Here is a 25050-nt window from a genome sequence, read left to right as displayed (position 1 = left end):
CCTTCGGGCGGGATGCGGTCATAATTCGTTGGTTTGCTCGGAAGCCATCCCCGTGCTTCTTCGAGCTTTGACAGAGAAAAAATCTCAAGGTCTATGGCCTTAAGTTAGAGAGGTTTCCGCAACAAGAAAAGCCCGGGTAGCTCAATTGGTTAGAGCTTTCGACTTTTACGTAAGCAAACCTTCCTAATTTGGAAGTTGCTGTACCATCGAAGGGTTGCGAGATCGAGACTCGCCTCGGGCGTCTGCTTTCCCCTTCAGTGGGCTTTTTGCTCCGCGTGAGAGCTATTCTTTTTGCCCAACGGCTTGCCAATTCGCCGGACATTGGATCTCACAAGGTTGCTTGCGCAAGCTGCGATCTCGCAGCGGGCCCTAGCTAGTCAAGCTTGGAGCTACCACATCAGTTTGGACCAAGTGTGATGGTCGAGAAAACCCCATTGAATCGGCAGACAACAGACAAGATTACATACTACCTTCTGCAGTGCCATTGACGTTGTGCTCCGAACAAAATTTGACCCGTGTTAGACAGGGATCCGGCTTGTGTCCGACCATCGGCCATCGTCAGGCCCCATCTGCTTGCTAGCTTTATCTGGGGAGCTCAGCGATGGAGAGCTGCAGGGCAAATGTAACTCCCACCTCATACCTGATTCGGCATCTGGCTGCAGGTACCAAGTACCAAACAAACATGGGAGATGTTACAACAGTCAAATGGACATGAAAGAAATGGACACAAACAAACTGTGAAGCTGTCTGAGGGGAGAAGAATCTGCACCGGCTACTGTATCTAACTTATCTGTGCACCAACAAGGGCCTACCGCCGCTACTAGTGACGGCCGATCACTTTCGCTTTTGGATAATTCTCTCAACCCCATCCATCCCGCCCTCGAGCGAGGAGGCCGAAGCAAGACCAAGCAAAGACCAAGGCCACCGATCCGACGCCAAAATGTTGGGGCGCCTACAGATATCTGACCACTGAGGACTCTGCGTCGAGATGCCTGCGATGCGTCACCGAGACTGGGAGTCACACACCAGAATAATTTTCAGCCCAGGGGCCCCCTCCTTATCTTATCAGTACCGCCTTTTTCTTCACGACGCCGCCCTCCACAGCTGCTTTCTCATTCCCCCCGCCAGAAACCTTCACAAAAGAGTCACCGGCGCTCACCTCCTTCACGTCGCAAATTCCCAGACGACCCTAGGATCCGGGACTCAGAAGGGCAAGCTTGCCAGCGGGACGGTGCCAAACACGCATTGATCCGCCTGCAACACCGCCGCCATCGCCATCGCCATGCCTGCGAACCTGGTTACCACCCTCGCCGGTCGAGCTCCGGCTCTGCTCCGACATGGACGCCGAGTCCCGCGAGCTCTGCCCGTCCGCTCCTTCTCCTCGGCCACCCTCGCGGCATCATGCCGTGTCTCAATGGCCACCGTGAGGCCGGCTCAGTCGAAGCGCCTGGGATCCGTCAAGGTGATGCGCGCCTACAGCTCTGCCGCCCAGGCCGCCCCGAACCCCAAGGCCTATCTTGACAGCGGAGTCATCAAGCCTACCCAGGCTGTTGATGTCAAGAAGGTCCTCGTCATTGGCAGTGGTGGTCTTGCCATTGGCCAGGCCGGCGAGTTTGACTACTCAGGTTCGTGCTATCAATTGCGACTCACTCAATTGACCTGGATATTCCCGTGACTCACTCGCAAATGAGTATCCTGGCTAACCATCGAACCACTTTACAGGATCCCAGGCCCTCAAGGCCCTGAAGGAGGCTGGCGTCGCCTCTGTTCTCATCAACCCCAACATCGCTACCATCCAGACCAACCACAGTCTGGCTGACGAGGTCTACTACCTCCCCGTCACTCCCGAGTACGTCACCTATGTCATCGAGAAGGAGAAGCCCGATGGCATCTTCCTGTCCTTTGGTGGACAGACCGCCCTCAACCTGGGTGTCGAGATGCAGCGACTCGGTCTCTTTGAAAAGTACGGAGTCAAGGTCCTCGGCACTAGCGTCAGGACCCTCGAGCTGTCTGAGGATCGTGACCTCTTCGCCAAGGCTCTGGAGGAGATTGAAATTCCTATCGCCAAGTCGATCGCCGTTGGTACCGTCGAGGAGGCTCTCGATGCTGCCGAAAAGGTCGGATACCCCATCATTGTCCGAGCTGCCTATGCCCTGGGTGGTCTCGGCTCCGGTTTCGCCAACAACGAGGAAGAGCTCCGAAACATGGCCGCTCGATCCCTGACCCTCTCCCCTCAGATCCTTGTCGAGAAGTCGCTCAAGGGCTGGAAGGAGGTTGAATACGAGGTGGTCCGCGATGCCAACAACAACTGTATCACCGTGTGCAACATGGAGAACTTTGATCCTCTTGGTATCCACACTGGTGACTCGATTGTCGTTGCCCCCAGTCAGACCCTGAGCGATGAGGAGTACCACATGCTCCGAAGCGCTGCCATCAAGATTGTCCGACATCTTGGTGTCGTTGGCGAGTGTAACGTTCAGTACGCTCTCCAGCCCGATGGTCTTGACTACCGAGTCATTGAGGTCAACGCCCGTCTTTCGCGATCTTCCGCTCTGGCCTCCAAGGCTACCGGATACCCCTTGGCTTACACCGCCGCCAAGATTGGTCTCGGACACACCCTCCCCGAGCTGCCTAATGCGGTCACCAAGACCACTACCGCCAACTTCGAGCCTTCTTTGGACTACATTGTTACTAAGATTCCTCGATGGGATCTTTCCAAGTTCCAGCACGTCAAGCGCGACATTGGCAGTGCCATGAAGTCGGTCGGTGAGGTTATGGCTATTGGCCGAACCTTTGAGGAGTCTTTCCAGAAGGCTATCCGCCAGGTTGACCCCCGATTTGTCGGATTCCAGGGTGACAAGTTTGAGGATCTCGACTTTGAGCTTCAGAACCCCACCGACCGCCGATGGCTCGCCGTTGGTCAGGCCATGCTCCACGAGAACTACTCTGTCGAGAAGGTTCATGAGCTGACCAAGATTGACAAGTGGTTCCTGTACAAGCTGCAGAACATTGTCGACTGCACCCGAGAGCTCGAGGCTGCCGGTGGCCTCCAGAACCTGAAGAAGGATCAGGTTCTCAAGGCCAAGAAGATGGGTTTCTCCGACCGACAGATTGCTACTGCCGTCAAGAGCACTGAGGATGAAGTCCGTGCCCACCGATTGTCGCTCAACATCCGCCCCTGGGTGAAGAAGATTGACACCCTCGCCGCCGAGTTCCCTGCTGACACCAACTACCTGTACACCACTTACAACGGCTCTACTCACGATGTCACTTTCGAGGATAACGGAACCGTCATTCTCGGAAGCGGTGTCTACCGAATTGGTAGCTCGGTCGAGTTCGACTGGTGTGCTGTCAGCGCGACCCAGGCACTCCGACAGATGGGAGAAAAGACCGTAATGATCAACTACAACCCCGAGACTTACAGCACCGATTTCGACACTGCCGATAAGCTTTATTTCGAAGAGTTGAGTTACGAGAGGGTGATGGACATCTACGAGCTCGAGAACGCTTCGGGTGTGGTGGTTTCGGTGGGCGGCCAATTACCCCAGAACATCGCTCTCCGACTGCAGGAGACGGGTGGGGCTAAGGTTCTGGGTACCGACCCTAAGGACATTGATAAGGCTGAGGACCGTCAGAAGTTCTCCGAGATCCTCGACAGCATTGGTGTCGACCAGCCTGCCTGGAAGGAGCTCACCTCTGTCAAGGCTGCTGAGGAGTTTGCCGATGAGGTTGGCTACCCCGTTCTGGTCCGTCCCAGCTACGTCCTGTCTGGTGCCGCCATGACTGTGATCCGAAGCCAGGAGGACCTCAAGGACAAGCTCGAGGCCGCCAGCAACGTTTCCCCTGACCACCCCGTTGTCATCACCAAGTTCATCGAGGGTGCCCAGGAGATTGATGTCGACGGTGTTGCTTCCAAGGGCAAGCTTGTCGTCCACGCCGTTTCTGAGCACGTTGAGCAGGCTGGTGTTCACTCTGGTGACGCTACCCTTGTTCTCCCCCCCGCCACCCTCGACAGCACCACCATGGAGCGTGTCAAGGAGATTGCCCAGAAGGTTGCCGAGGCCTGGAAGATCACCGGCCCCTTCAACATGCAGATCATCAAGGCCGACAACCCTGAGGGTGGTGAGCCTCTGCTCAAGGTCATTGAGTGCAACCTCCGTGCCTCTCGATCTTTCCCCTTCGTCAGCAAGGTCCTTGGCACCAACTTCATCGACGTCGCCACCAAGGCTCTTGTTGGCAAGGATGTTCCTGAGCCTACTGACCTCATGGCTGTCAAGCGTGACTACCTTGCCACCAAGGTTCCCCAGTTCTCCTGGACTCGTCTTGCTGGTGCTGATCCTTTCCTCGGTGTCGAGATGGCCTCCACTGGTGAGATTGCCTGCTTCGGCAAGGACCTTGTCGAGGCCTACTGGACCTCTCTCCAGTCCACCATGAACTTCCGCATGCCCGAGCCTGGCGAGGGTCTCCTCTTCGGTGGTACCATCTCCAAGCCCTGGCTCACTCAGGTTATCGACTATGTCGCTCCCCTCGGCTACAAGCTGTACGCCGCCCGACCTGAGGTCAAGGAGTTCATCGAGTCCAACTCGAAGCAAAAGGTCGAGGTCGAGGTCATCGAGTTCCCCAAGGAGGACAAGCGAGCCCTCCGTGAGGTCTTCAAGAAGTACGACATCCGCGGTGCCTTTAACCTTGCCGAGGCCCGTGGCAAGACCACTCTTGATGTCGACTACGTCATGCGCCGAAACGCTGTCGACTTTGGCGTTCCTCTGTTCATGGAGCCCCAGGTACGTGCTTCTCAACCCGATAACCAAGCGTGAATAACCAGCTAACCTTGTCACTAGACCGCCATCCTGTTTGCTCAGTGCATGAGCGAGAAGCTCCCCCGACCCGAGGGCATCCCCGCCGAGGTCCGCCGATGGTCTGATTTCATCCACGGCAAGCCTCTGTAAAAACATCAACAACGATACACACCCCCCAACCCCCCAGCGAAGCGCCTGGATGTAAGGGAAGATGACTGGCGTTTTGTTTCTGGAAGTTTCATTATCGATACCATTCTCTGGATTCAGGGATTAGTCAAGGATAATATAAAAAAAGCATCTGGGGGTATGGCAAAAAGGTAGCTAGAGGTTTCTCCCACTCTTTACAATCTCTAGATTAGGGATTAGTTAAGGATAGTAAAAAAATGGTTTAAAATTATGATGAATGACTCTTCACACCTTGCGTATGTTTTAGTAGAAGCATTTTCCTAAACTTAGTTTGCATATCACTCGTGCTGTCTGATTCTTAGGATGATTGTCTACTAAATTGGCAAAAGAATAAACGGAACATCCTCCATGTGAACCCGTCCATGTCAACCGCGTACCAGGAACTAGCAGCGGCGACTCGTATCCCTGTAGCAATGGACTACGCGCATTCTGCCGGGCAAGTGGCAGAGAGAGGGTGCTGGACTAGAATTGCCCCCTTTATGTTCTGTCACAACAGTGAATGGCCTTGCCATCCAGACAGGAATCCAAGAGGGCAAGGAGGCCAAAGATATCACAACGATCATCTTTCGACCTATACAAAAATCTCGAAGCGCATATTGGCACGCACTGCCTTGAGTTTCGAGACGTTGATGTGGCTGTTCAAGGTCAGACCAACGAACCGCTTCAAGGGCTCAGGCTGAAAGGGAAGACCATGTACCATGAACCACCTCTTTTGAAGAGCTTGAGAGATAAACCTTGGGGCATTTCACCCCTAAGCAAGTCTTCATGCAACCCAGAGCAGATACAAACTAAAAGGGGGTCGCTTCACCATGCCCAAACCTTTAGAACATTGATCTTCACTATACGACTACGGCAGTCGCTTGTTACCGTAGATTATGCACTCCTATTTCACCAGGTCTCGTGGTTGTAGAGCCGTACTTTTCTATGGTATTGCCCATTACTTGCTCGTCATATGCCCTACGTAATACCCATGTGAGCGACCTGGTATCCGGCCCAGATATGAGTATGTCCATTAGACCGTGCTGCTCCTCCGTGAGTCGAGTTAGGATCGCTCACATGAACAAATCAAGTCAAGCAAGCCTTCCCAATGCATGCCACATGCTCCGATTCCCATCCCAAACGCCGCCTCAGCCATAGAGGCAATAATAATGTCCATCCATATCGTTCAAGAGAAAACCTGACGAAACACCTGCCGGCCCATAGTCCTTCCTTTTAGCCTCCCCTCACTGATCCTCGCTCAACCTCAACGTCTCCCCTCCTCCCCTTCACTGTACCTGACTAATGACTAGGGCGGCGACGGATGGGCGGACGTGGCACCGCGCTCGTTCAGCCTGAAGGCAGCAAATCGCTTAGCAAGGGGCTCACCCGAGTCGCGAACAGGGAGTGGGAAGGGCGACGTGGAAGATGAGGAGGGTTGGGGATCATCGTCGCACTCCCGCTGACGTTTAGGGATTCTCTCACCAGTCGATTGGAGGATGGCCTGGAGGGTCTGCCATCCTTCGGTGGAATGGAGCTGGAAAGTGTCGGCGAGGTCGTGTTGACTCGCCACACGGCAGAGCAGGGCTTCTTCGTCCTGGGATTGCGTTAGTCGTGCCTAACAACCCGATTCATAGACCATACCTTGGAGAGGACGCTCATCTGGTGAATGAAGCACAGGAGATGAAAGTTGGACACCTCCTGTCCAGTTGGCTGCTTTCCGGGCGATGACTTGATGAACTTGGATAGCGCCGAGTGCTCTTGGCTTTCACCAATGTACTCTCGGTTCTCGATAGGGAATCCTTGCTGGGTGAACATGGGCTTGGGCTCGGCAGGGAAGCCGTGGGTTAGTGTGACAAAGAGATACTCGACGGGGAAGGACGGTTTGGCGTTCTCCTGAACGTTGGCGCCGTATTCGTTGACTCTGCGGTAAAAGACCTCGGGGATGTATCGAGTGCGGCTGACGGAACCATCATCTTCCTCCTCGTCTCGCACGAGCATCACGTTAGGATCGGCGGATGGCTCGACGATATCGGCGCGTACCATCTCGACTGACTCGTTGGACATCTGGTAAGACGAGATGGAAATCTCACCGTCCTCGTTGCCTGTGATGATGCATGTCACAAAGTTGGAACCAAAACTGCCCGTGTCACTCCACTTGGAGGACTTGGGATACTGTGCTTGTAGCCTCGACGAGAAGGTAATCTCCAGGGACGAGAGAAAGTACGAGTCAGCATGACGTCTGCAGATGACAGAGCCATCTCCGTTGCCAGCATCTAGCAAGTCGGTCCAGATGACGCCGACGGGTTCCAGTCCGCAATGCTTGGCCACGGCGTCAATCTCCTTCTGTGACTCCCATGCGTTCATAGTTATGCCATCAAGCTCATCGATCTGAGGGGGCTCGTAGATGGCCTCCACAACGGCCTTGACGCCAAGCGGAACCTCGGTGTATTCGGCGTACTTCCCATAGAGATAACCCAAGCGCTGTGAACCCGTTTTCCGCCAAGTATCAATGAAGCTGTCAATGATGGCAGGTGACGAAAACTCCACATGGTCGACCATGCGGAATTGCTGAGGCTGTAGAGTGATGGCGCTAGGCTGGCACTTGGTGCAGATACCCTCAGGCCATGCGGGATGACCGGATGGGCATTCGTGCTTGACTCGATAGTAAGGCTCGACGAGGGGAGGAATGTACGAGGCCCCCAGCTCGGGCTTGTTCGTGGCGGCGTTGATCTTTCGTAGGTATGAGTGGAAGGACAGGTACTTGATCTTCTTCTCTGCTAGGTAGCCCTGGTCGAAGGGGTCCAGAGGCTGACAATAGTCGCACATGCCCTTGGGGCCATGGCGGCACATGCGATCACGACCCCGTGGAATCTTTCCATCTAATCGATCTAACCGGTCGTCGAGGGCCGACTGACGGACCACCTCCCATGGCCTGGCGATTCTCTCGGGCTTCGGGTTGATGGGTAGGTCTTCGGTGGGCAGGACGGGCTTTCCGTTGAGCCTGGCTGAGGTGTTGGAAGCCGCGACGTCGCCGTTGGTGGTGTCGGCATGCTTGTAGGTGAGGAAGATGAGGTCGCCGTGCCTATGGAGGTGTTAGATCTCCAGGGTCATGACGCACACATGGAACATGACATACTTGAGGCCGATCTGGCCAACCTTGAAGTTGATGATGTCGGCCAGTCGCTTCGAGTCGCCTCCGTTGGGTGCGTTTGACAGAGAAATGGTGGTCGGGTCGACTGTCTTGGGGAGCTGATCGAGAAGCTGGAGATGGCGGCGTTAGCGGGAGACGATATGACAAGACAACAACGACGAACCTGCTTCCCCAGATCTCCAAAGGTGGTGGTCGGCTCAACGGTCAGACGGGCCATGCCGTCAGGGCCCCGGAGACGCAGCAACATGACGGGCAATCTGTACAGGCCACGGCCCTGGTGTCGCTGGCTGTTTGGTTTGGTGGGGTTTCCCTGGCGTGCTCTTATTCTTCTCCGCCTCTTTATTCAGGCTCTTGCGATGGTCGTTATCTCGGAGACGGGACGCAGTGGACGGCGTAGGATCTGAACGAGGTTGAGGGAGACAAGGGAAAGAAGGTTTGTGCAAGAGTGAAGAGGAACAAGAGCTCAAGGCGTGGCGTGGAGTTGAAGCTCATTGAATCAATCAATCAATGGAGAGAGGAATGGATGGAGCTCCCGTCCCGTCGACAAGGCAGCAGGTACGTACCTGCCTACCCACGGCATCCGCGTTAATGGAGCGTCATCCTGCGGTGCCTGGCTTACCTAACGGCCAGTGACGTCGCACCTCAATTAAAGGTGACTGCGCCACAAGTTCTCGGAGGTTCTACAAGCCACAGACAGCCAAGGAAGAGACATCTGGCCTAAAGGAAATCTTACATGCGCCACACCACCAAGTGGTAGTGGTAGTCGTGTCGTGTCGATTAACATCCATCCATGCAGTGGCAGCAGCAACTTTAAGGACTAATCCACCCAACGTCCGAGTACTCGACTTGTTTGCGTGCCCTCGCGGTCGGCTCAGATCTTCTCTACGCTCTTTTTCTACTATAATCGGCTATTTTTTTTCGTCCTTGATTATTTACCTTTTCGCCCATCATGATTGACATTGACTGGAAGGGCCTTGCCCTCCCTTTTGCCTACGTCCTCGTCCTCGGCAGCGCTCTCATGACATTCTCGACCATTTACCGAAAACGAAAGGCTGGCAAGTCTATACCGCTTCAACTTCGAGTTGGAAACCTGGCTAACACTGTTACTCACAGCCCAGAACGCTAACCTCGCCCCGTGGTTCGGCCCTCACCTCCAGCGCAACGTCTACCTGTCCCTACTGCACCTCACGCCCGAAGACGGCTCCGAGAAGGGCCCCAAGATTCCCGATAGCGTCCTCCGCGCTGCGCTGCTGCGTCGCGCCGTCGAGGACATCCGTCGCCTGATCCAGATCAAGTCTGCCAAGCAGGCCTGTAGCTCTCTGCTGCAGCGCGGCAGCGTTGGTGATGACCTGTGGCAGCGCTTCCAGCGCGCCGAGAAGGAGATGGAGGAGGAGCTGAGGGATGTTGTCACAGAGGTACTGCGCGGCCCTCGTTACACATACTAAGCAATTCTTGCTAACAACTACCAGGCCAATGCCCTTGCGCCCAACTGGGGTCAGTCAATCTTCCAGTCCGCCCACGAAATGGCCGCCAACGCCGCGATCCGCACCCAACTAGACGAGCTCCTCTCCCAGGCCGACTCGGAGAAGGAGTGGTGGGAGAAGCGCCGCAGCCAGATCCAGTCCGACTTCATGAAGGAGCTGGACGGTTCCGAGCAGAGCTCCTCGGCCAAGACGGCCAGCGAGGAGGACGCGGTGCTAGTCGACACCCCGACCAAGAGCGGCAAGAAGAAGGGCAAGAAATGAGTGAGAGATTGAACGGGGGAGGAGACGACGGGCCGAGCTTCAACTATGACCATACAACCCAGCGTCAGTTGAACCTTGCTTGGTTTGTACAACACACTTGACTTGTCAGATAAACACTCTGGCAGGCTGAACGGAGAGAGGTAAGAAGGAGAAGTAGGGAAGGGAACCAACATCCATATATAGGCGTTGAGGTTATTTCTTGAAAATAATGGCATGGGGCTTCTTTTCTATCGAATCCTATTAACCGTTTCTTTCCGCTCTAATACTCCTTTGAAAATGCAAATGCAACACCAAGTAACGTAAACCAGCGCGGACCAGTCCGCAGCAATAATGCAACCAACCATGCAACCCTCTGATGAAATGCAGAATAAAGGCAAAGTAAAAATGGCAGACACGCAAAAACTCCCAAGGCAACAAAGACGATTCCCCTCCCTCCAGTTCAGACGCCTGTCCTGTTCGTGTCTTGAGAAAACCCCAGGTTGTTGATGGTCAAGGATAATGCTTCCGCCGCCACATCTCCTCCTCAGTCAACCTCGCCCTCCTGGCCTCGTCGAGTATCTCCTCCTCCGACTTGAGCAGGATAGGCGAGTCGCATCCCCTGAGGCCGATAAACTTGCCCATCTTGCGGCGCTTCTCCTCGAGGGGCAGCTCGGAGCTCCAGGTGATGGGGCACGGGTACTGGTTCGTCCAGGGGTTGGGGGTCCTCTGGTGGTAAAAGTGCGCCAGGGACTCGAGCTGGTCGTCGGTGAGGAGCCAGAACTTGAGGACCGTCGTGGGGAAGGCCGGGTGTATGGCCCCCGTGGTGAGCTGGACGAGGGGTGCCAGGGGAGCTCCATCTGCGCCAGCTTGCGCTGGAGGCCCGGGTTTTTGGCCAGCCGTCGTTGGCACAGGGCCTGGCGGTGCCTCGAGGGGATCTCGCCTCGCATCATGGTGACTGGAGTTGGAGGGTTGTGAAGAGTGGTGCTTTCGGTTGAAGCGGTTATGGCAGTGTTGCCCGTGGTCTTTTGTATGTATTATATGCCAACCCAATAGTCACTAGCTCTTGTAGTAAAGTCGCTGATTGTGTGTTCTCCAAGTTGTTGGTGAATTGTCTCTTCTTATCGACTGACGACTCTTCCTCTGGTTGTGAATGAATGGCAACACACTTTGTAGTCGATTCTGTGACTAGACTTGTCTTTGTCTTTCTTGGAGCGGGGGGAGGTTGGAAGCAGCAAAGGAGAGAACACAGAGAGTGAGAGTGATATCTCAAATTAACCATGAACTCTCATTCAGCGAACCCGGGTCCTCTTGTATGAGACGACCGCTGAAGCCCGGATCGCCGCACGGAGCTGTTCTAGGCAAGGCGGCTCTTTGTCGTCACGGACCGACGCTTTGAGTCGCTTTTCCCCCTCCTCTCCCCCTCCTCCCGAGAAAGCTTTCGTCAAAAGAGGACCCCCTCCCAAGAAAAAAACTCTTTGGACGGAGCCGGCCAGGGTTTATTTTGGTGTGTGGGCGTGTACTCCGTAGTGTGTAGTGCTGCTGTAGTGTCCGTGTGTGAGTGAGACAACGCTGCCTTTGGCCTTGGACGGAACTGGGCTTGGGCTCGGGCTTGGACTGGGCGGAGGCGCTGAAATGAGAGACATGAAGGTGTTGGCGTGGAATGTGACTGGTGGTCATGACTCAAAGCGAATCTCTCGAGGACAATGGCTTCATTCATTCATTCAATTAGTTGGTTGCTCTACCGCCATTTGCTGTTATTATCAAGTTGTTCTTTCACATGATCTCTTTGTGGCAACCTCCGCTGCTTCAACTCCTGCGTGTCTCGTCTTGGGCCATGCGTTGGCCCTCATCCCACGCCGAACCTCGCCTCCCAGCCACCTGGTGTCTCACTCCTTCACTCACATGGTCGATACTGTCTGTACATTACGTAGCTGTTCTAGTCTGCCCGTTGAGACCTCCCATCGGATCCGGGCGTCCGACCTCGGTTCCAGCTTCTTTCTGCCTGTTCTCGGAATAACACTCTCGGGTCCTTTCAACACAAAGCATAAAGACGACTTTTGTTGCTTCCGGTTGTTCACCTAGTTCCCTTGTCTCTGCTGCTGACGGTGAAACATCCTTCTCTTGTTAGAGCCACTTCAGCTTGGCAATGTGGTCCGCTTTCTTCTTGCTCGCTTTGACGAATCCCAAAGCCCTCAGCTCGGCCAGTCCGCGGTAGAACTTGACCAGTGTCTTTCGCTCGTCTGCCTCGTCGTCCCCGACTAATGCCGCAAACGCCGCCCACAAATCTGCCACGTTGATGAGGCTGCCGGTTTCGAGGTATAGGCGGTAAAGAAGCGCTGTCGCAGGCAGCATTGCAGCTGTGTCTTGCTCACCCGGTTTACAGCACGAGCATGAGAGGTAGTCGTGGGGTCTTGTGAGACTGCGCTCCAAGACGGCGCGTGGCCGAGGCACAAAGACATCTCGCGAGGGAGCTCGAGAGTCGTATAACCAGCTTTCAGACAGCAGAAGAGAGCTGGGCTTGGGTGCATGCACATGCGTCGCGAGAAGCGCCGTTATGTCGTCCACAATCCGAGTGAGCTGCTTGCCCTCTTCTGTCAGCGCGGCCGAGTCGCGGCTCAGTTGGACTCTTTGTGCGATAACCGTAGTTCTCATCACTTTGCTCTGGCCGCTGTACTTGCTTCGCAACGTGATGCCTTGCTCCTCTACCCTCGAGTGTAGCTCTTCAAGTTCCACAAGATGTCTAGTCAAAGCATCTTGTAGTTCGATATGCGCTGGTTTCGTTGCCGGCACGAGGAACAGGTCGTTTTCTCCATCTCGTAAAATAGCAATGACCTTGCGTACCATGGCCATCAGCTCATTAATTTCCATCCGTCGCACAGATTCGATCGCTCGTGACTCTTCAGAGATTGAGATGCCGTCCTCCATGGCCGCAACGTAGGCTCTGGAGAACTCGCCGTCTTGGGCATCAGTCTCCTGTATTATCAACAGAGCCCGCAAAAAGTCTTTGATCGATTCCTCCCTGTTGGCCAGGCTCTCTTCCATCCGAGCTGTAAGAAAATCGTCACTTTCAAGGAAGTCCTTGGCGTATTGTATATGCTCAAGATTGCCAGATTCGACAGCCTGTTCAACATGTTCCCGGAACGAGCTCACATGCCGCGAGGCCTCTGTATGCTCTGCTTGCAACGATGAAGTATGCCCGAGAACACTGAGAGGGTTGGCGTAGAAGTGGCACATATAAGCGTACTGTTTTGCATCAGCAACGGCATGATAACACTCTAACTGGTGCAGGACTCACCTTTAACGACATTGTGAATGTCTGGATACCTGAGACTTGGTCATGCTGCCGGTCCAGCATGCTGCGGAGAAGAGATGTTCCAAGGAGGATTGGAGCATCAGCTGCAGCCACAGCAGCTTTGAAGACGGTCTCGAGGATCGCCGAGGTCTGGATGACGTCGAATTGTGCTCCGTATATCAGCTGACATGCTGACTTGAGCAGCCGGGCTTGGAGAAGCTCAACAGATGTGGCGATGCCGAAAAGCAGAGTGAACGGGATGCGCGGGCGCCAAGAACTTGAGAGAGTTAGCAGATGTTTTCGTGCTAGGCAGAAATTGACATACTTGAAGAGAATGATCAGATCAGACAGAAGGCTGCTGTCAAATCCTTCACTGTCCTGGAATGCCACAAAGATATGCTCACAGCCTTGAGGATTGACAAATGCATGCAATGCCTCAAGGTCATAGTCGAGATATCGTCGGCCCTGTCACGAAGTGAGCCCTGTACTATCAACTGCGGCTCTGAAAACTCACATTTCCGCCATCTCCAACATGCAGATCGTCATCTTCCTCGTCAGAGACCTTTGCTGTGACATCGCGGATAATCTTCTTCAGCGTCGCCTTGAGCGTAGATGCCTCTGACGACCGCAACCTCACAAACTTGCTGGGGGTTGCCTGCTGGAGGGCATCGGATAGCTGCTGAAAGAGAAGATCCTGTGACGCAATGTTGGGGCCTGTGATGATGAACGCTGAAGGGATTCTGTCCCCACTGTGCATGGTCAGTCAAGGCCGAGATGACCAAAGGGGAGGCTGTCTGTTACCAATCCGTCTTTGCATCTTCCACAAAAGCTTTTACTTGGTCAAGCGTCTCCGAGTTTGAAGTTTTGAGGATCCCCTGAGTTGAATGAGCAGAAATTCATTCGATGCAGCTTCACCGACTCACCTCGATGCGGTCACCAATCTTGGCCCAGCTCTCCTGGAAAAGGGTCTCCCTCAGCTGCACGAGCTCAGGCTTCTCGGCTCCATTGAGAAGCGGCACAAAAGGTGATGCATTTTCAACAGCCTCTGAATCCTCCTGAGCTTGTTTGGATACCCTTCTGCGCTTGGCTGGCTTCTGGCGTGTCCCATCTCCCTCGGGGTCAAATATGTAGGCGACCTGTCTATTACGTTAGTGTCCGTTTCCGACCCCAGAAAGATGCAATGGAGTGACTCACCTGATGGTCTTCCTGGCTATAGGTTTCTTCCTTTCCAGCTTCTCGGGTCATTTTAACAGGTCCTGAGATGGTTGGAAAATGTGTCTGTTGCTCCTGAAGCTTGGATATCGAGTAAGGGAGTTGACGCGTTTTCGGCTGGGGGACGCGTCTATACACACTGTACCACACACTGTATACAAAGCCCCTTGAGACCATTAACTCCATCACCAACATCCATACATTCACTAAGAACTCGATAGACACCAGCAAATCAACAAATTAACAGTATTCACTCAATCATAATTAATCTCTAGTTCTTTGTCCCATTGATCATTTGTATGCTACTTCGCCAATTCTCATTCCCATACGCCTCTCTCAAAAGCCGTCGCATTCTTGAACATCATCTTCCGACCCATGAAATCAGCGCAAGATGCTTCCTCCGCCAGTCACCCTCTGCCTCGCTCTCCTCTGTCCATCCTGCCATGCTTGAGGTCCCGTGTCGAGTCGGTCACCCCTCTTCTGACATGGCAGATAATCATTGTACAACCGGAAACATCTCGCCACCCTATTCACATCCCGCAGAACTCGTCGTAACCCCGGCGACCCGTCGAGAGCTTCTGCCACCAGCTTTCCGTCCATGGCAGATACTCGTACAGAAGCGGAAAAAGAAAAACAGATGAAATCACTTTTGCCAGAATAAAGAGTGAGAAAACACAAGACCGGAATTCGACAGACCTAAACCCTGACGCCGTGAAGAAAGTCGATCTAAAACACCACGAGCCCGATCAGACCGTAACAAACCATCCTCATCAACTAAGCCTCGGTTTCCATAGGCTCAGGAGGGGCAACGGTCTAGTTCACAGTTAGCTTCGCGCTTCCTCATACGAATTGCCAAGAAAGCTTGCCTCATCCTTCTCGCTCTTCACGGCCGCTGGCGCCTCTGGTGTTGCCTCAGGCTCAGCCTTGGGCTTTCCAGACTCCTCCGCCTTGGGTTCCTCAGTGTCCTCTTTGCCACTATGCGATTCTCTCTTCTTCTCTGAGTGTTTGGCTTCGGACTTTCCGTTAACTCCGTTGGCGGCGGCAGCAGCAGGCTCGTTGGCCATCAACTGATTCCACTGATCCAAAAGCGCTTGGGAGCGGTCCTTGAAATGGAATTCTTCCTCACGGGGAATGGTCTGGAGCTTCAAGATGGCCTTGAGAACCTTGTTGATCTTGGTCGAGCGGATGATGGAGACCTCGAGATCCTTAAAGTTCTCCAGCATTGTCACGTACTCGGACATCTGCTTCATCTCAGATTCTTGAGGCTGCTGGTCTCTTGTGAGGAGTCCACGTTGAAGCTTATGTCGGAGGTAGAGAACTTCCTTCTATGAGGGCGTTAGTGATAGGCTGCAGTACGCAGTGCTGGGGATCTTACCTCCTTGCGCTGCCGACGCTGCTCGGCCGTCATCTTGGGCTCCTTGGGTCCCTCGGCCTTCTTCTCAGAGGACTTCTTGACCTTGAGCTTTGTCTTAGTAGCTGATTCGTCCTTGCCCTTGGGAGTGCCATTGGCCGCCTTGGGGGTAGAAGTGTTGAGCTTGATCTTGGGCTTCTTGACCGAGTCGGACCGTTGAGGTGTCTGTATAAGCTTTGTCAGTATGTATCATTCTCAGGAAAGGGGTTATTGGTGCACTCACGCTGGCGTCGTCTTCGGCCTTCCGCTTCTTAGACTTGGGCTTCTCTGGAATGTCGTCGTCCACATCATCCATCTCCAGGTCATCAGCTGGTGCCGCCTTGGCCTTGCCCTTCTTGGACTTCTTGGGTGTCGCAGCAGCCTCCTTCTTTGCCTCCTCCTGTGCAATCAGCTCTTCTTGGAATTGCTTCAAGACGTCTTTGTAGTAATCGATGGGGTTGTTCTGGGAGGCGAGCTCAAAGGCTTCTCGCAAATCCTTGCGCATCTTCTCGGTGATCGAGTCGGAGGCCTTCTCGGGGGTAAGCTCTGTAAGGGATGTGTTGGGAACCCAGCCACTGTGGAAAATGTCAGAAAAAGCATGAGCATGGTCTCAGGGGATACATACAATTCGTTCGTGTACAGATACATGACAGGAAAGCTTCGGTCGTTGACGCGCTTGCCGCCGTCGGCATAAGCCTCGTTGTAGGTGCCATCGCGTCGTGCCGCGGTTACGGGGCGGTTGACGACGAGGGCCTGGGGGAGCATTGACTCGTCGCAGATGATGGCTGGCCACGCGGGGAAACCCTTGAGCTTGACCAGGAAGTGGTCGCCAGGCTTGGCGTCCAGGTGTGTGAGGCGCGCCTTGGAAGCCTTCTTGCTCAGGGTCTTGCCTCCAGCCCCGCCCGTCGACTTGCGTCGGTTGTTTCTCCCCTTGGCCGCGGGAGTCTCGGCTGCGGTGTTTGCAGCTGTGGTCTCGCCATCAGCAGGGGGAGCCGCGCTATCAGCGGTGGCCTCCTTGGCAGCTGGTGTCTCGGTCGCGTCCTTCATCTCCGTGTCTTCGTCCTCAGCAGCAGGTTTCTCGCCCTCCTTGGGCTTCTCGGTCGCGTCTTGAGCTTCGGCGGGCTTCTCTGAGCTCTCAGCTTCCTTGGATTCTGAACGCGCCATGTGGTCAGCATAGGTCTGGCAAATGGGAAGGACGCGCCCGCGACAACAGAGCATTGCCTTGGACTAAAGCGCGATAGCAGGAACGATGCGATCAAATGCGCAAAAGACGTCAAGTGCGTAAAAATGTAAACTTACCCTCGGCGGCCTTGTCGTTCTCGTCGCCTCCCTTGGCTGTCTCGCCCGCGGGCTCTGCCTTGTCCTCAGCTGATGGGGCCTCGGCAGGCTTGTTCTCGGTGGCAGGAGCTTCCTGCGCGTCAGCAGCAGCGGCGGCGACCTCGGGCTTCTCGTTGGGCTGGTCGGCCATGGCGATGGAGGTGACGATGCTTCACTGGTCAGAAGTCACAGGTGCCTGAAGCAGGGTTCCAGCCGGGGAAAAGATGGTTGAACGCGTAGCGGGTCGTGTATGGCGCGCGTCAATGGGGCGCAAGATTGGTAGCGCGATGAGAATCGGGTTGTGACGATGAGATGCGCAATTGAAGATGAGAAGCGCCTCGCCGAGTTGTGCCGGGATGTAGGTTGGGGTGACGAGAGAAAAACACTGGTGCGAGTTGATGGGCTGGCAAGGGAAACACTTCAACGTCACCAGAGGATAATCACGTGATGTGTATATGCCGCCCACGTCGGGCGGCGTCATCAGCAACCCCAAGCACACACGACACCAGCCCCAGCGCGTATTCATCCCTGATTCGGCGCCTTCGGATACAAACCCGACGGCTGGACGCGTTCCAAGCATCTGCTTCCCATCGTCTTCACGCCTCATCACTCTTGCTGTGGTCGTCCACCACCTGTGGCTCCAGCCGTGGTGAGGCGCGTCCCTGGCGTTGCCAAACAGCTCATCTCGCCCCTCGCGCCTCATAACTCGCGTTCCACCACTTCATGTCCACACAACTTGGCTTGTATCCGGATAACTGGTCTCAGGGGGCACATCTCGATCACATTGAATGTCCTGGGTCATGGTGCCATTTGAAGGGTTCGAAAATTAACACCCTTTACTCGCGTTCGTAGGTAGTCTGCATCTGTAATAGGTAGGTAGGTAGGGTAGTGTACACAGCCATTCTTGGCACCGAGTCGCTGCTGGAGGGAGCTTCTGCGCTCCTACTCCTCGTCTTCGTCCGAGTCCTCCTCATCGTCGTCCACATCCATGCCCTCAGCTGCCGTTACCGAGAATTCCCGCTCTTGGTCGACTCCAACATAACTATCGCTCATTAGGAACAGCTTCAGGTCGTGCTCACCTGGTGATGGCACAGTGTACTCGAGCCGGACGTTCAGTTCCCGCCCGATTGTCACTCGCTTGATGGCCAAGAGATTCTTGGTCTTTTCATCACCGACAACCAGCCACCAGTTCTCCATCTTCTTGACGGGGTAGAATGGCGCATGCACTGTAGAATCGTAATCGCCATCCTCCTCCTCGAGGTTGCGTGCAATCTTGATGCTCAAGTGTGCTGGCTCACCAGCCCTGATTTCGTCCGCGTCCAGAATCTCCTGCTCGAGTTCCAGATCAGGGTACTTGTCGTTTGTAAAGTTGGCTGCTTCAGCCAGCTGCTTCTGCGACAGGCCAAGTCGCTTGACAAGCTTGTTGTAATCGGCATTCTCGTCTGGGTTCATCGCCTCCATGAAATCGAAAATGTCCTTGATGCTATGGGACTCGTTAGTTGCCATGTCAATTTCCATATCAAGTTGTGTGACATACCCAAAATCGTTCGCCACCTTGACAACCTCTGGAGTAAAGTGAGGAATCTGCTTGAGAGGACTATCTCGATCCCACATGCCTTGCACGATCATTTGTGACATCTCCATGGCGTTCATGGCGTTGAGATGACCGTCCGAGGACAGGATATCGACCATGGCACTGAGGAGGCTAAGGACCTTCGAGATCAACACCTCCTGGTCCTTGGCAAGATCAATCGGCAACTGCATCCGCGAGAAGTGAGCCTGGAGTAACACAAAGGCCTTGAAGTGTGGTGAGTCATAGACTGGTTGAGACATCTTGACAGGGACCCGGTCGTAGATGCGTCGCAAGAGACCATCCTCGTGGCGTCGAATTTGGATCGACTCAAACTCAGTCGCAGATGTGACGATTTCCATGATGCCCTTGAGCTTCGTACGAGCGCTGAGCGAGAGCAGGAAGGTCTGCATGGTAATGTACGAGATGTTGTAGTAGGCGGCAATCATGGCAGCGTTCTGCGGCGATACGGAGCCGTCCTCTTCGTCAAAGTCGATAATCTTTGACTCGCTAAGCTCACGCAAGGTCGTCTCGACCAGATCAGACATGTAGTTGCTCAGGCCCTCGTGAGTTGTGCTTGTCAAGCTATAGTAGCTGGGGTTGGCGAGCAGTCGGCGGTAGAAATAGGTGAATGTCGTCCAGTTGATCGCGTCATCACCAGACTCGATCATCTTGGTGCTGATTTCAGTGACAAACGCGTCGTGCAGGTAGTTGTGAAGATGCGACTCTACTGGAAGAGCCTCATTCAGGAACTTCTTGTAATACTCACGCTTCACTTGGGGAAGCATGAGGACACCACGGCCGCGACCATCCTTGGATGGACGAAGGGCCTTGCCAAACATGTGCAGCACCTCGCTGAGGGGGTAGTCAACATATCGATGCTCGCGGCCCTCAAAGTATTGAGTTCCCATGACGATGACGAGATGGGCAGTGCTGTTCAGTTCCCAGCAGACATCTCGGGACGCAACGAGAACCTGAATAGCGCCGTTGTCGTAAAGATGCTTAACAATTCGCCTGTCACTCTGGCTGAGAGCCTCATGGTAGTAACCAACACCATGGGACAGTGCCTCTGCAAGCGCTTCCTCGTGGATGCGCTCAAGCAGGGGCTGCATCTGCTTCACTTCGGCGTGGAGGAAGCGATCCTCGTCGTCGTCGGCGAAGCAGGCAGCCAGAAGGTCACGGGCCGTTGCTCGAGTCTGCTTGCGGCTGGGCACGAAGATCATGGCGGGCTTGTCGGGAGACATTTGTGTGATAGCCAAGTACGTGGGCTTAGCCATCGCCAGCATCAGAGACGGGAAGTGAGGGTTGGTGAAAGACTGGAGATGAAGCTCAAGAGGTACAGGCCGAACGTGGGGGCTGAAGTTGTAGATGTCGTGCTTCTTGGCATCAATCCACTCGCCGATATCTCTTGCGTTTGCAAGCGACACGCTGAGAGCGATTATTCGCATGGGGAGCTCCGTCTGGCTGCGGATATAATGCATCCGGGAAACGATCGTCTCATACACATAGCCCTGGAAGCCTCCCAGAAGGTGGATCTCGTCAGCAATAAACAGCTCCACGGTCTGAACGTTCTTGCGGCGCTTCCATTGTCTGGACAAAACATCCCATTGGGTTGGAGTGGCCAGGATCAGGTCGCCCTTCTCCAGGAGCTTAAGATCGGTGGCTGTCTCGCCAGTGAGCTTCACAATCTCCTTTCCACCGTTCAGACGGCTCAGTCGCTTCTGCCAGTCCTGGAGGCGAGAATCGACAAGCTCCTGGAAAGGCGCAATGTACACGGCCCGCCCAGAGTCAGCCTGTGTCCAATGCCGAAGAAGAGCAAACTCGGCGCAGACTGTCTTGCCGCTGCCTGTGGGAGCTCCAACAAATACGTTCTGGTCTGTCTTGTACAGAGAGTTGAACGTTTGAGTCTGGATCCTGTTGAATTGCTTCCAGTCAGGGTAGAGGTCAACGTAGCTTGCCACCTTAAGAGCAGAGACAGGCAGAGGCTGAAGCTCGAGAAGTTCGGTGTGGGGAGGGAACTTCTCGGGCAGGATCAGCTTGTGGAAGGGCACGGGAAGCCTCGTCTCAGAATGCATCCATCGGTCAGATACAACTGAGACGAAGTAGTTGGGAGGCATGGGGTCTGTGATGGGCACCGTGAAATCGACGATGTGCTCATTCGTCTCAGACTCGGCATACTCCTTGCGGAGCAAGAAAGTGTCGTGGTAAAGAATATCCTCGCCGTCACAGTCTTCGACCAGGATCCAGAAGTTCTCGGCAGCTCCATGGACAGAATCATCCCATTCGAAGTTGGGAGTGATACTCAATTCAACACGCAGCATCGAGCGGGTCATGGGCTGCACTTGAGCCTGGACTTCAACACGAGGGAACTTGGCGACGAGGCCGCAAACAGTTCGGCCAGCTCGAGGCATACCAAGAAGTTCACCCATGCGAGGGGGGTCCAGGTCGAAGTAACTGCTCCAAGCCACGTCGATTCTCTCTGCCTTTTGAACGACATCCCGAGGGCATGAGGGAAATTGACGAAGGGGAGACATGGTCGGCCACATGCGCTTCTCGGCCATCTTGCAAAGATCCAGAGCGGTCTTGGCAACAGAGGCCCAGCCCTTCTTCAACGCGATCTCAAAGATGGCGCGGAGAATACGGCCGGCAGACTGGGTCACGTACACCATATCCGCCATCAAGGCCAGGCCATCAAGCTTGAGGCGCGAGATGTACGCTTGCAACAGCACATTAATCTTGGCATGGGGCTCCTCGATACTCTCCTTGACAGGAATCGGCACGCGACCCAGGAGCTTGGCCAACTCGAGCTTCTCATCTTGTCGAACAGGGATGTACTTAAACTCGGCGCTGAGAGCAAAGACGCGGAACAGCTCAATGGTTGTAATGGAAGGCTGAATTAGGTTGTTGTAGGTTTCCATGGATCCAAAGGTGATGTAGTAGTGAGAAGCGATGCGACCAAGTTCAGTTGACTGGAGCTTTCCCGTCTTCTCATCGTACTTGATGAGGTTGGATTTTCGGAGAACCATGGCAGCAGAATGAATCAGGTCAACCCGCTTCTGCTCAAGAGCTTCATCATCTTCATACTCGGCCCCAACCTGGTACAGACCAGGCGAACGGAGCATTCGGACGAACAGATAGGTATATCCCAACCACTCAACACCTTCGTCGCGTGTTCTGACATTGCCAAGAACGATCTCGGCGTTCAAGTTGTCGACCAATTTGCTCACGAACTGACTTTCAATCGGAAGCTGCTGGTTCAGAAGCGATAGGTAGTATTGCATCTCGCTTTGTGTCGTGATGATGATACCTTCACCGTAGGTGTCGTACTGAGGTCGGCCTGCACGTCCAAGCATCTGCAGAACATCCTGTGGGCTCAGCTCAACCCAACTACCCTTCTCAGGAGAGTAGACTTGTGTTCCCTTGATGACGACTGTGTGTGCTGGCAAGTTCACACCCCAAGCCAGTGTCGCAGTACATACCAAAACCTGGATAGCGCCACGGGCAAAGAGGTCCTCCACGTCTGTCCTGTCTATCCTGCTCATACCAGCATGATGGATACCAAAGCCGTAGGGCAGGATGTCCTTGAGGTCTTTGTCGGTTGCTTGGGATGATGCCTCGTTGAGAACTTCTCGACTGCCAGCGTCGTGTCGAAGAATCTGGTTGATCGTGTCCATCTCGAGCGCCTTGTCTCGAATGTAACGGGCTGTCTTGGCAGTCTCCTTTCGAGAGTGAACGAAAATGAGCATCTGGTTTCTGTTCGTGCCCACGTGCTCGATGACTTTGTTGTAGCACACATCGTTCATCGTCTTGAGCTGCTTAATGGCCTTGCGATCTGTGACTCCAACAAATTCCTGACGCAGGGGGCATGGTCGGAAGGAGCCGTCAAAGTGGAAGAGGCCCTTCTTGGTGTCCACCCGCAAGAAGCTAGCAACATCTCGGTAGTTAGGTAGAGTCGCAGAGAGACCAATGATACGAACGGGTTCACCAGTCTGTTCGGTCTTGCGGATCGTTCTGCTAACGATGCTTTCCAGCACAGGTCCACGGTCATCGTGCAACAGATGGATTTCGTCGATGATGATCAGGCGCACCAGGTTTGTATAGGTCAGGTCATTTGACTTTCTGGTGATAACATCCCATTTTTCAGGAGTGGTCACAATGATTTGCGTCTCGGCGATTTGCTGCTTGGTGAGCTGACGATCACCAGTCAACTCTGAAACTCGGATACCATAGGGCTCAAGACGGTTTCCCAAGTTGCCAACCTGCTCCTGTACCAGGGCCTTGAGAGGGGCGATACACACAATCTTGAATGCATCAAGGTCGATATCACCAGTCTCAGGGTTGCGGTGCTTGCCGATTTCGCGAAGGATAGCGAGCATACCAACGTTGGTCTTTCCACTACCGGTAGGAGCACAAACAAGCAGGTTTCCATCATCTTCAAATGCTGAAGGGTAGCACTTGGACTGAATCTTGTTCAGGGACTGGTTCTTGCTGAAGGGATTCCGAGACCACTCTGGCATATCGGTAATGGGAATCAAGACATCGCCGGGCTCGTTGCGCTTCTTGGGGGTAGGAATGTGGATTTCCTCATAGCCCTTGAATGTTCTCTTGGTCGAGCCTTCAGGTAGTCGGACCTTGGGGTTTGTCATGAGATGGTTTCCTTGATCAAACACCAGGTTGTCGAGGTTGATGAGCTTCCTGGGCTGGAGCCCGCCAACCAGCTGGCCTTCGGCACGCTCAGGCTTAGGGGCCTCTGCGGTGAAAGAGGCCGGGACGTCGATATCCATCTTAATGTCCATCTTGCCCTTCTTGCCCTCACCTGAACTGTGGCCCTTCAGCTCGTTGAGAATCCACTGCAGACCTTCCGAGCCCATCTCTCTTTCGACATCGGCGCGTTGTTCGGGAGTCTCTGCGCGAGCCAGCTTGGTGAGCCAGAAGACCTTCTCTCTGTTCTCAACGAGCTTCTGGACCAACTCGTGGTGTTCAAAGTCGAATAGTTCCATGAGGTCGTTTTCGATCTCGCGCAGCGACTTTTCCTCGCCATCGTCCTCGTCTGGCTCGCCTGAAAGAATGCGAAGCGCCTCCTTGGTCTTGTCGGTCTGCTCGTGAGCATCGGGGTATAAGATACCAATTTGGCGTTGTAACCAGAAGGCGTCAATGTCTCGCGCAGGCACGCTGTGCTTCTCTTTCTCGGCTTGTTTGCCTCCTGATGGTGCCGCGTCGAGGATCATTTCATCACCCACATCGACAACGGCATCCTCATCCTTGGCCTCGGCATTCTCATCCTTCTCTTCCTCTTCCTCCTCGTCATCGGACGATTCGTCGCGAACTTCGTGAACAATGCCGCCTTCTTCATCGTCTTCGTCTTCGTCAAAGGCCACAGCAACACCTTGACGTTCGTCGATTTCGGCGTCGTCACCATCAGCACCTCCCATGGCGACATCCTCGTCATCATCCTGGGCATCGTAGTCTGTGATCTTCTTTCCTAGATTTACCAACTCGTTGAACTGCTTGGGGTTCAAAGCCACGCCTAGGATGTCATCGATCTCCTTCTTTTTATCCAGGTCCTTCAAATCGTCGTCCTTCAAATACTCCAACACAGCGTCCGCCGCGCTACGCACGACCTCGTGGGGTACGTCGCCGAGATTGTTTGCCACAATTGTGATGATTAGATCGAACGTCGCTCGTGTCGCTGGTGTGCGCGGTCGGTATGTGATGCCCTCCACCAGAAGGTCGTTAGCGCCGAGGACGCCGGCAGCCTGGTGCGCTTCCGCCTTCCGCCTTCGCTGTTCTCGTGCCAGGATATCTTCGCCTTCTCTGAGACTTCCCCTCTCGATATCTGGGAGTCCGGGTTGTTTCTTCGGCTTCGGCGCGTCGTCGCGGGCAACTCGAGCGCCCATGTCCCGGATGCTCAAGCGCCCAGCCAGCGACTCTGGATCACCAGTGGCCTCATCGGTTCGTCGCGTGACGAATCGACGGTCCGCCTGGAGGACCAGGTTCGACATGGCCGAGTACTTGTACTGCGAGACATCTCGATTTGCTTCCGACATGGTGGCGGTGGTTGTGAAGCTTTGTTATTGCTGGAGAACGCCGATGTTCTCGACAAAAGCCCGGGGCACTGGGCCGTTAAATAATCATGGATTTGCCCACCGACGCGACTTTTCGGATATGTAGCCGCTGCCTAGATGACTCGAAGTATGCGATCGATTGATTCGCAGTTGTTGTTGTGGTTTGTATTCGTTCCCAAGGTTTTAGAGTGAAGTCGCGATCGCAAATTTCAGATCGCAGCCTGGAAGGCTGAGACGCTAGGTCACGTTTGGGCTAGTGCCATTGGAGCGCGTCTGTGGCTGGGTGAAGGTGTGGCTGCACCCTCCACAGCCTAATCCATTCCATCCTTGATCTTTCAGATGGGTACGGATTTCAAAGATATTCATCT

The 25050-nt window shown here is 54.3% G+C and overlaps 7 protein-coding genes across 7 annotated transcripts; 2 read left to right on the top strand and 5 right to left on the bottom strand.

The window, feature by feature from the left end:
• Positions 1-1282: 1282 nt before the first annotated feature.
• Positions 1283-4946, top strand: MRS44_001197 (uncharacterized protein; the record flags this gene model as incomplete). Its single annotated transcript, XM_046267676.2, has 3 exons — positions 1283-1625; positions 1723-4781; positions 4839-4946. The coding sequence occupies 3 exons, from the start codon at positions 1283-1285 to the stop codon at positions 4944-4946; spliced, it is 3510 nt and encodes a 1169-aa protein (XP_046139104.1).
• Positions 4947-6267: 1321 nt separating this feature from the next.
• Positions 6268-8359, bottom strand: MRS44_001196 (uncharacterized protein; the record flags this gene model as incomplete). The annotated part of the gene is made up of 4 exons (XM_046267675.2): positions 6268-6555; positions 6603-8043; positions 8098-8222; positions 8276-8359. 4 exons carry the CDS (start codon positions 8357-8359, stop codon positions 6268-6270), a joined length of 1938 nt encoding a protein of 645 aa, XP_046139103.1.
• A 702-nt stretch (positions 8360-9061) lies between these two features.
• MRS44_001195 (uncharacterized protein) lies at positions 9062-9857 on the top strand (the record flags this gene model as incomplete). Its single annotated transcript, XM_065623594.1, has 3 exons — positions 9062-9193; positions 9231-9527; positions 9582-9857. The coding sequence occupies 3 exons, from the start codon at positions 9062-9064 to the stop codon at positions 9855-9857; spliced, it is 705 nt and encodes a 234-aa protein (XP_065480034.1).
• A 489-nt stretch (positions 9858-10346) lies between these two features.
• On the bottom strand, positions 10347-11513 carry MRS44_001194 (uncharacterized protein; the record flags this gene model as incomplete). The annotated part of the gene is made up of 2 exons (XM_065623593.1): positions 10347-10858; positions 11357-11513. The coding sequence occupies 2 exons, from the start codon at positions 11511-11513 to the stop codon at positions 10347-10349; spliced, it is 669 nt and encodes a 222-aa protein (XP_065480033.1).
• A 447-nt stretch (positions 11514-11960) lies between these two features.
• MRS44_001193 (uncharacterized protein) lies at positions 11961-14373 on the bottom strand (the record flags this gene model as incomplete). The annotated part of the gene is made up of 7 exons (XM_046272019.2): positions 11961-13079; positions 13132-13405; positions 13454-13593; positions 13643-13877; positions 13930-14003; positions 14052-14264; positions 14323-14373. 7 exons carry the CDS (start codon positions 14371-14373, stop codon positions 11961-11963), a joined length of 2106 nt encoding a protein of 701 aa, XP_046139099.1.
• A 791-nt stretch (positions 14374-15164) lies between these two features.
• Positions 15165-17198, bottom strand: MRS44_001192 (uncharacterized protein; the record flags this gene model as incomplete). The annotated part of the gene is made up of 5 exons (XM_046267671.2): positions 15165-15665; positions 15716-15916; positions 15975-16305; positions 16356-16881; positions 17030-17198. The coding sequence occupies 5 exons, from the start codon at positions 17196-17198 to the stop codon at positions 15165-15167; spliced, it is 1728 nt and encodes a 575-aa protein (XP_046139098.1).
• Positions 17199-17989: 791 nt separating this feature from the next.
• Positions 17990-24664, bottom strand: MRS44_001191 (uncharacterized protein; the record flags this gene model as incomplete). Its single annotated transcript, XM_046279331.1, has 1 exon — positions 17990-24664. The coding sequence occupies one exon, from the start codon at positions 24662-24664 to the stop codon at positions 17990-17992; it is 6675 nt and encodes a 2224-aa protein (XP_046139097.1).
• Between the last annotated feature and the right edge of the window lie 386 nt (positions 24665-25050).

Source organism: Fusarium solani (genome assembly GCF_023522795.1).
Source record: "Fusarium solani strain SB1 chromosome Unknown bctg00000000, whole genome shotgun sequence".
Lineage (NCBI taxonomy): Eukaryota > Fungi > Ascomycota > Sordariomycetes > Hypocreales > Nectriaceae > Fusarium > Fusarium solani.
Note: the sequence above shows the minus strand (reverse complement) of the source record. Positions and strands in the feature narration are given on the sequence as shown.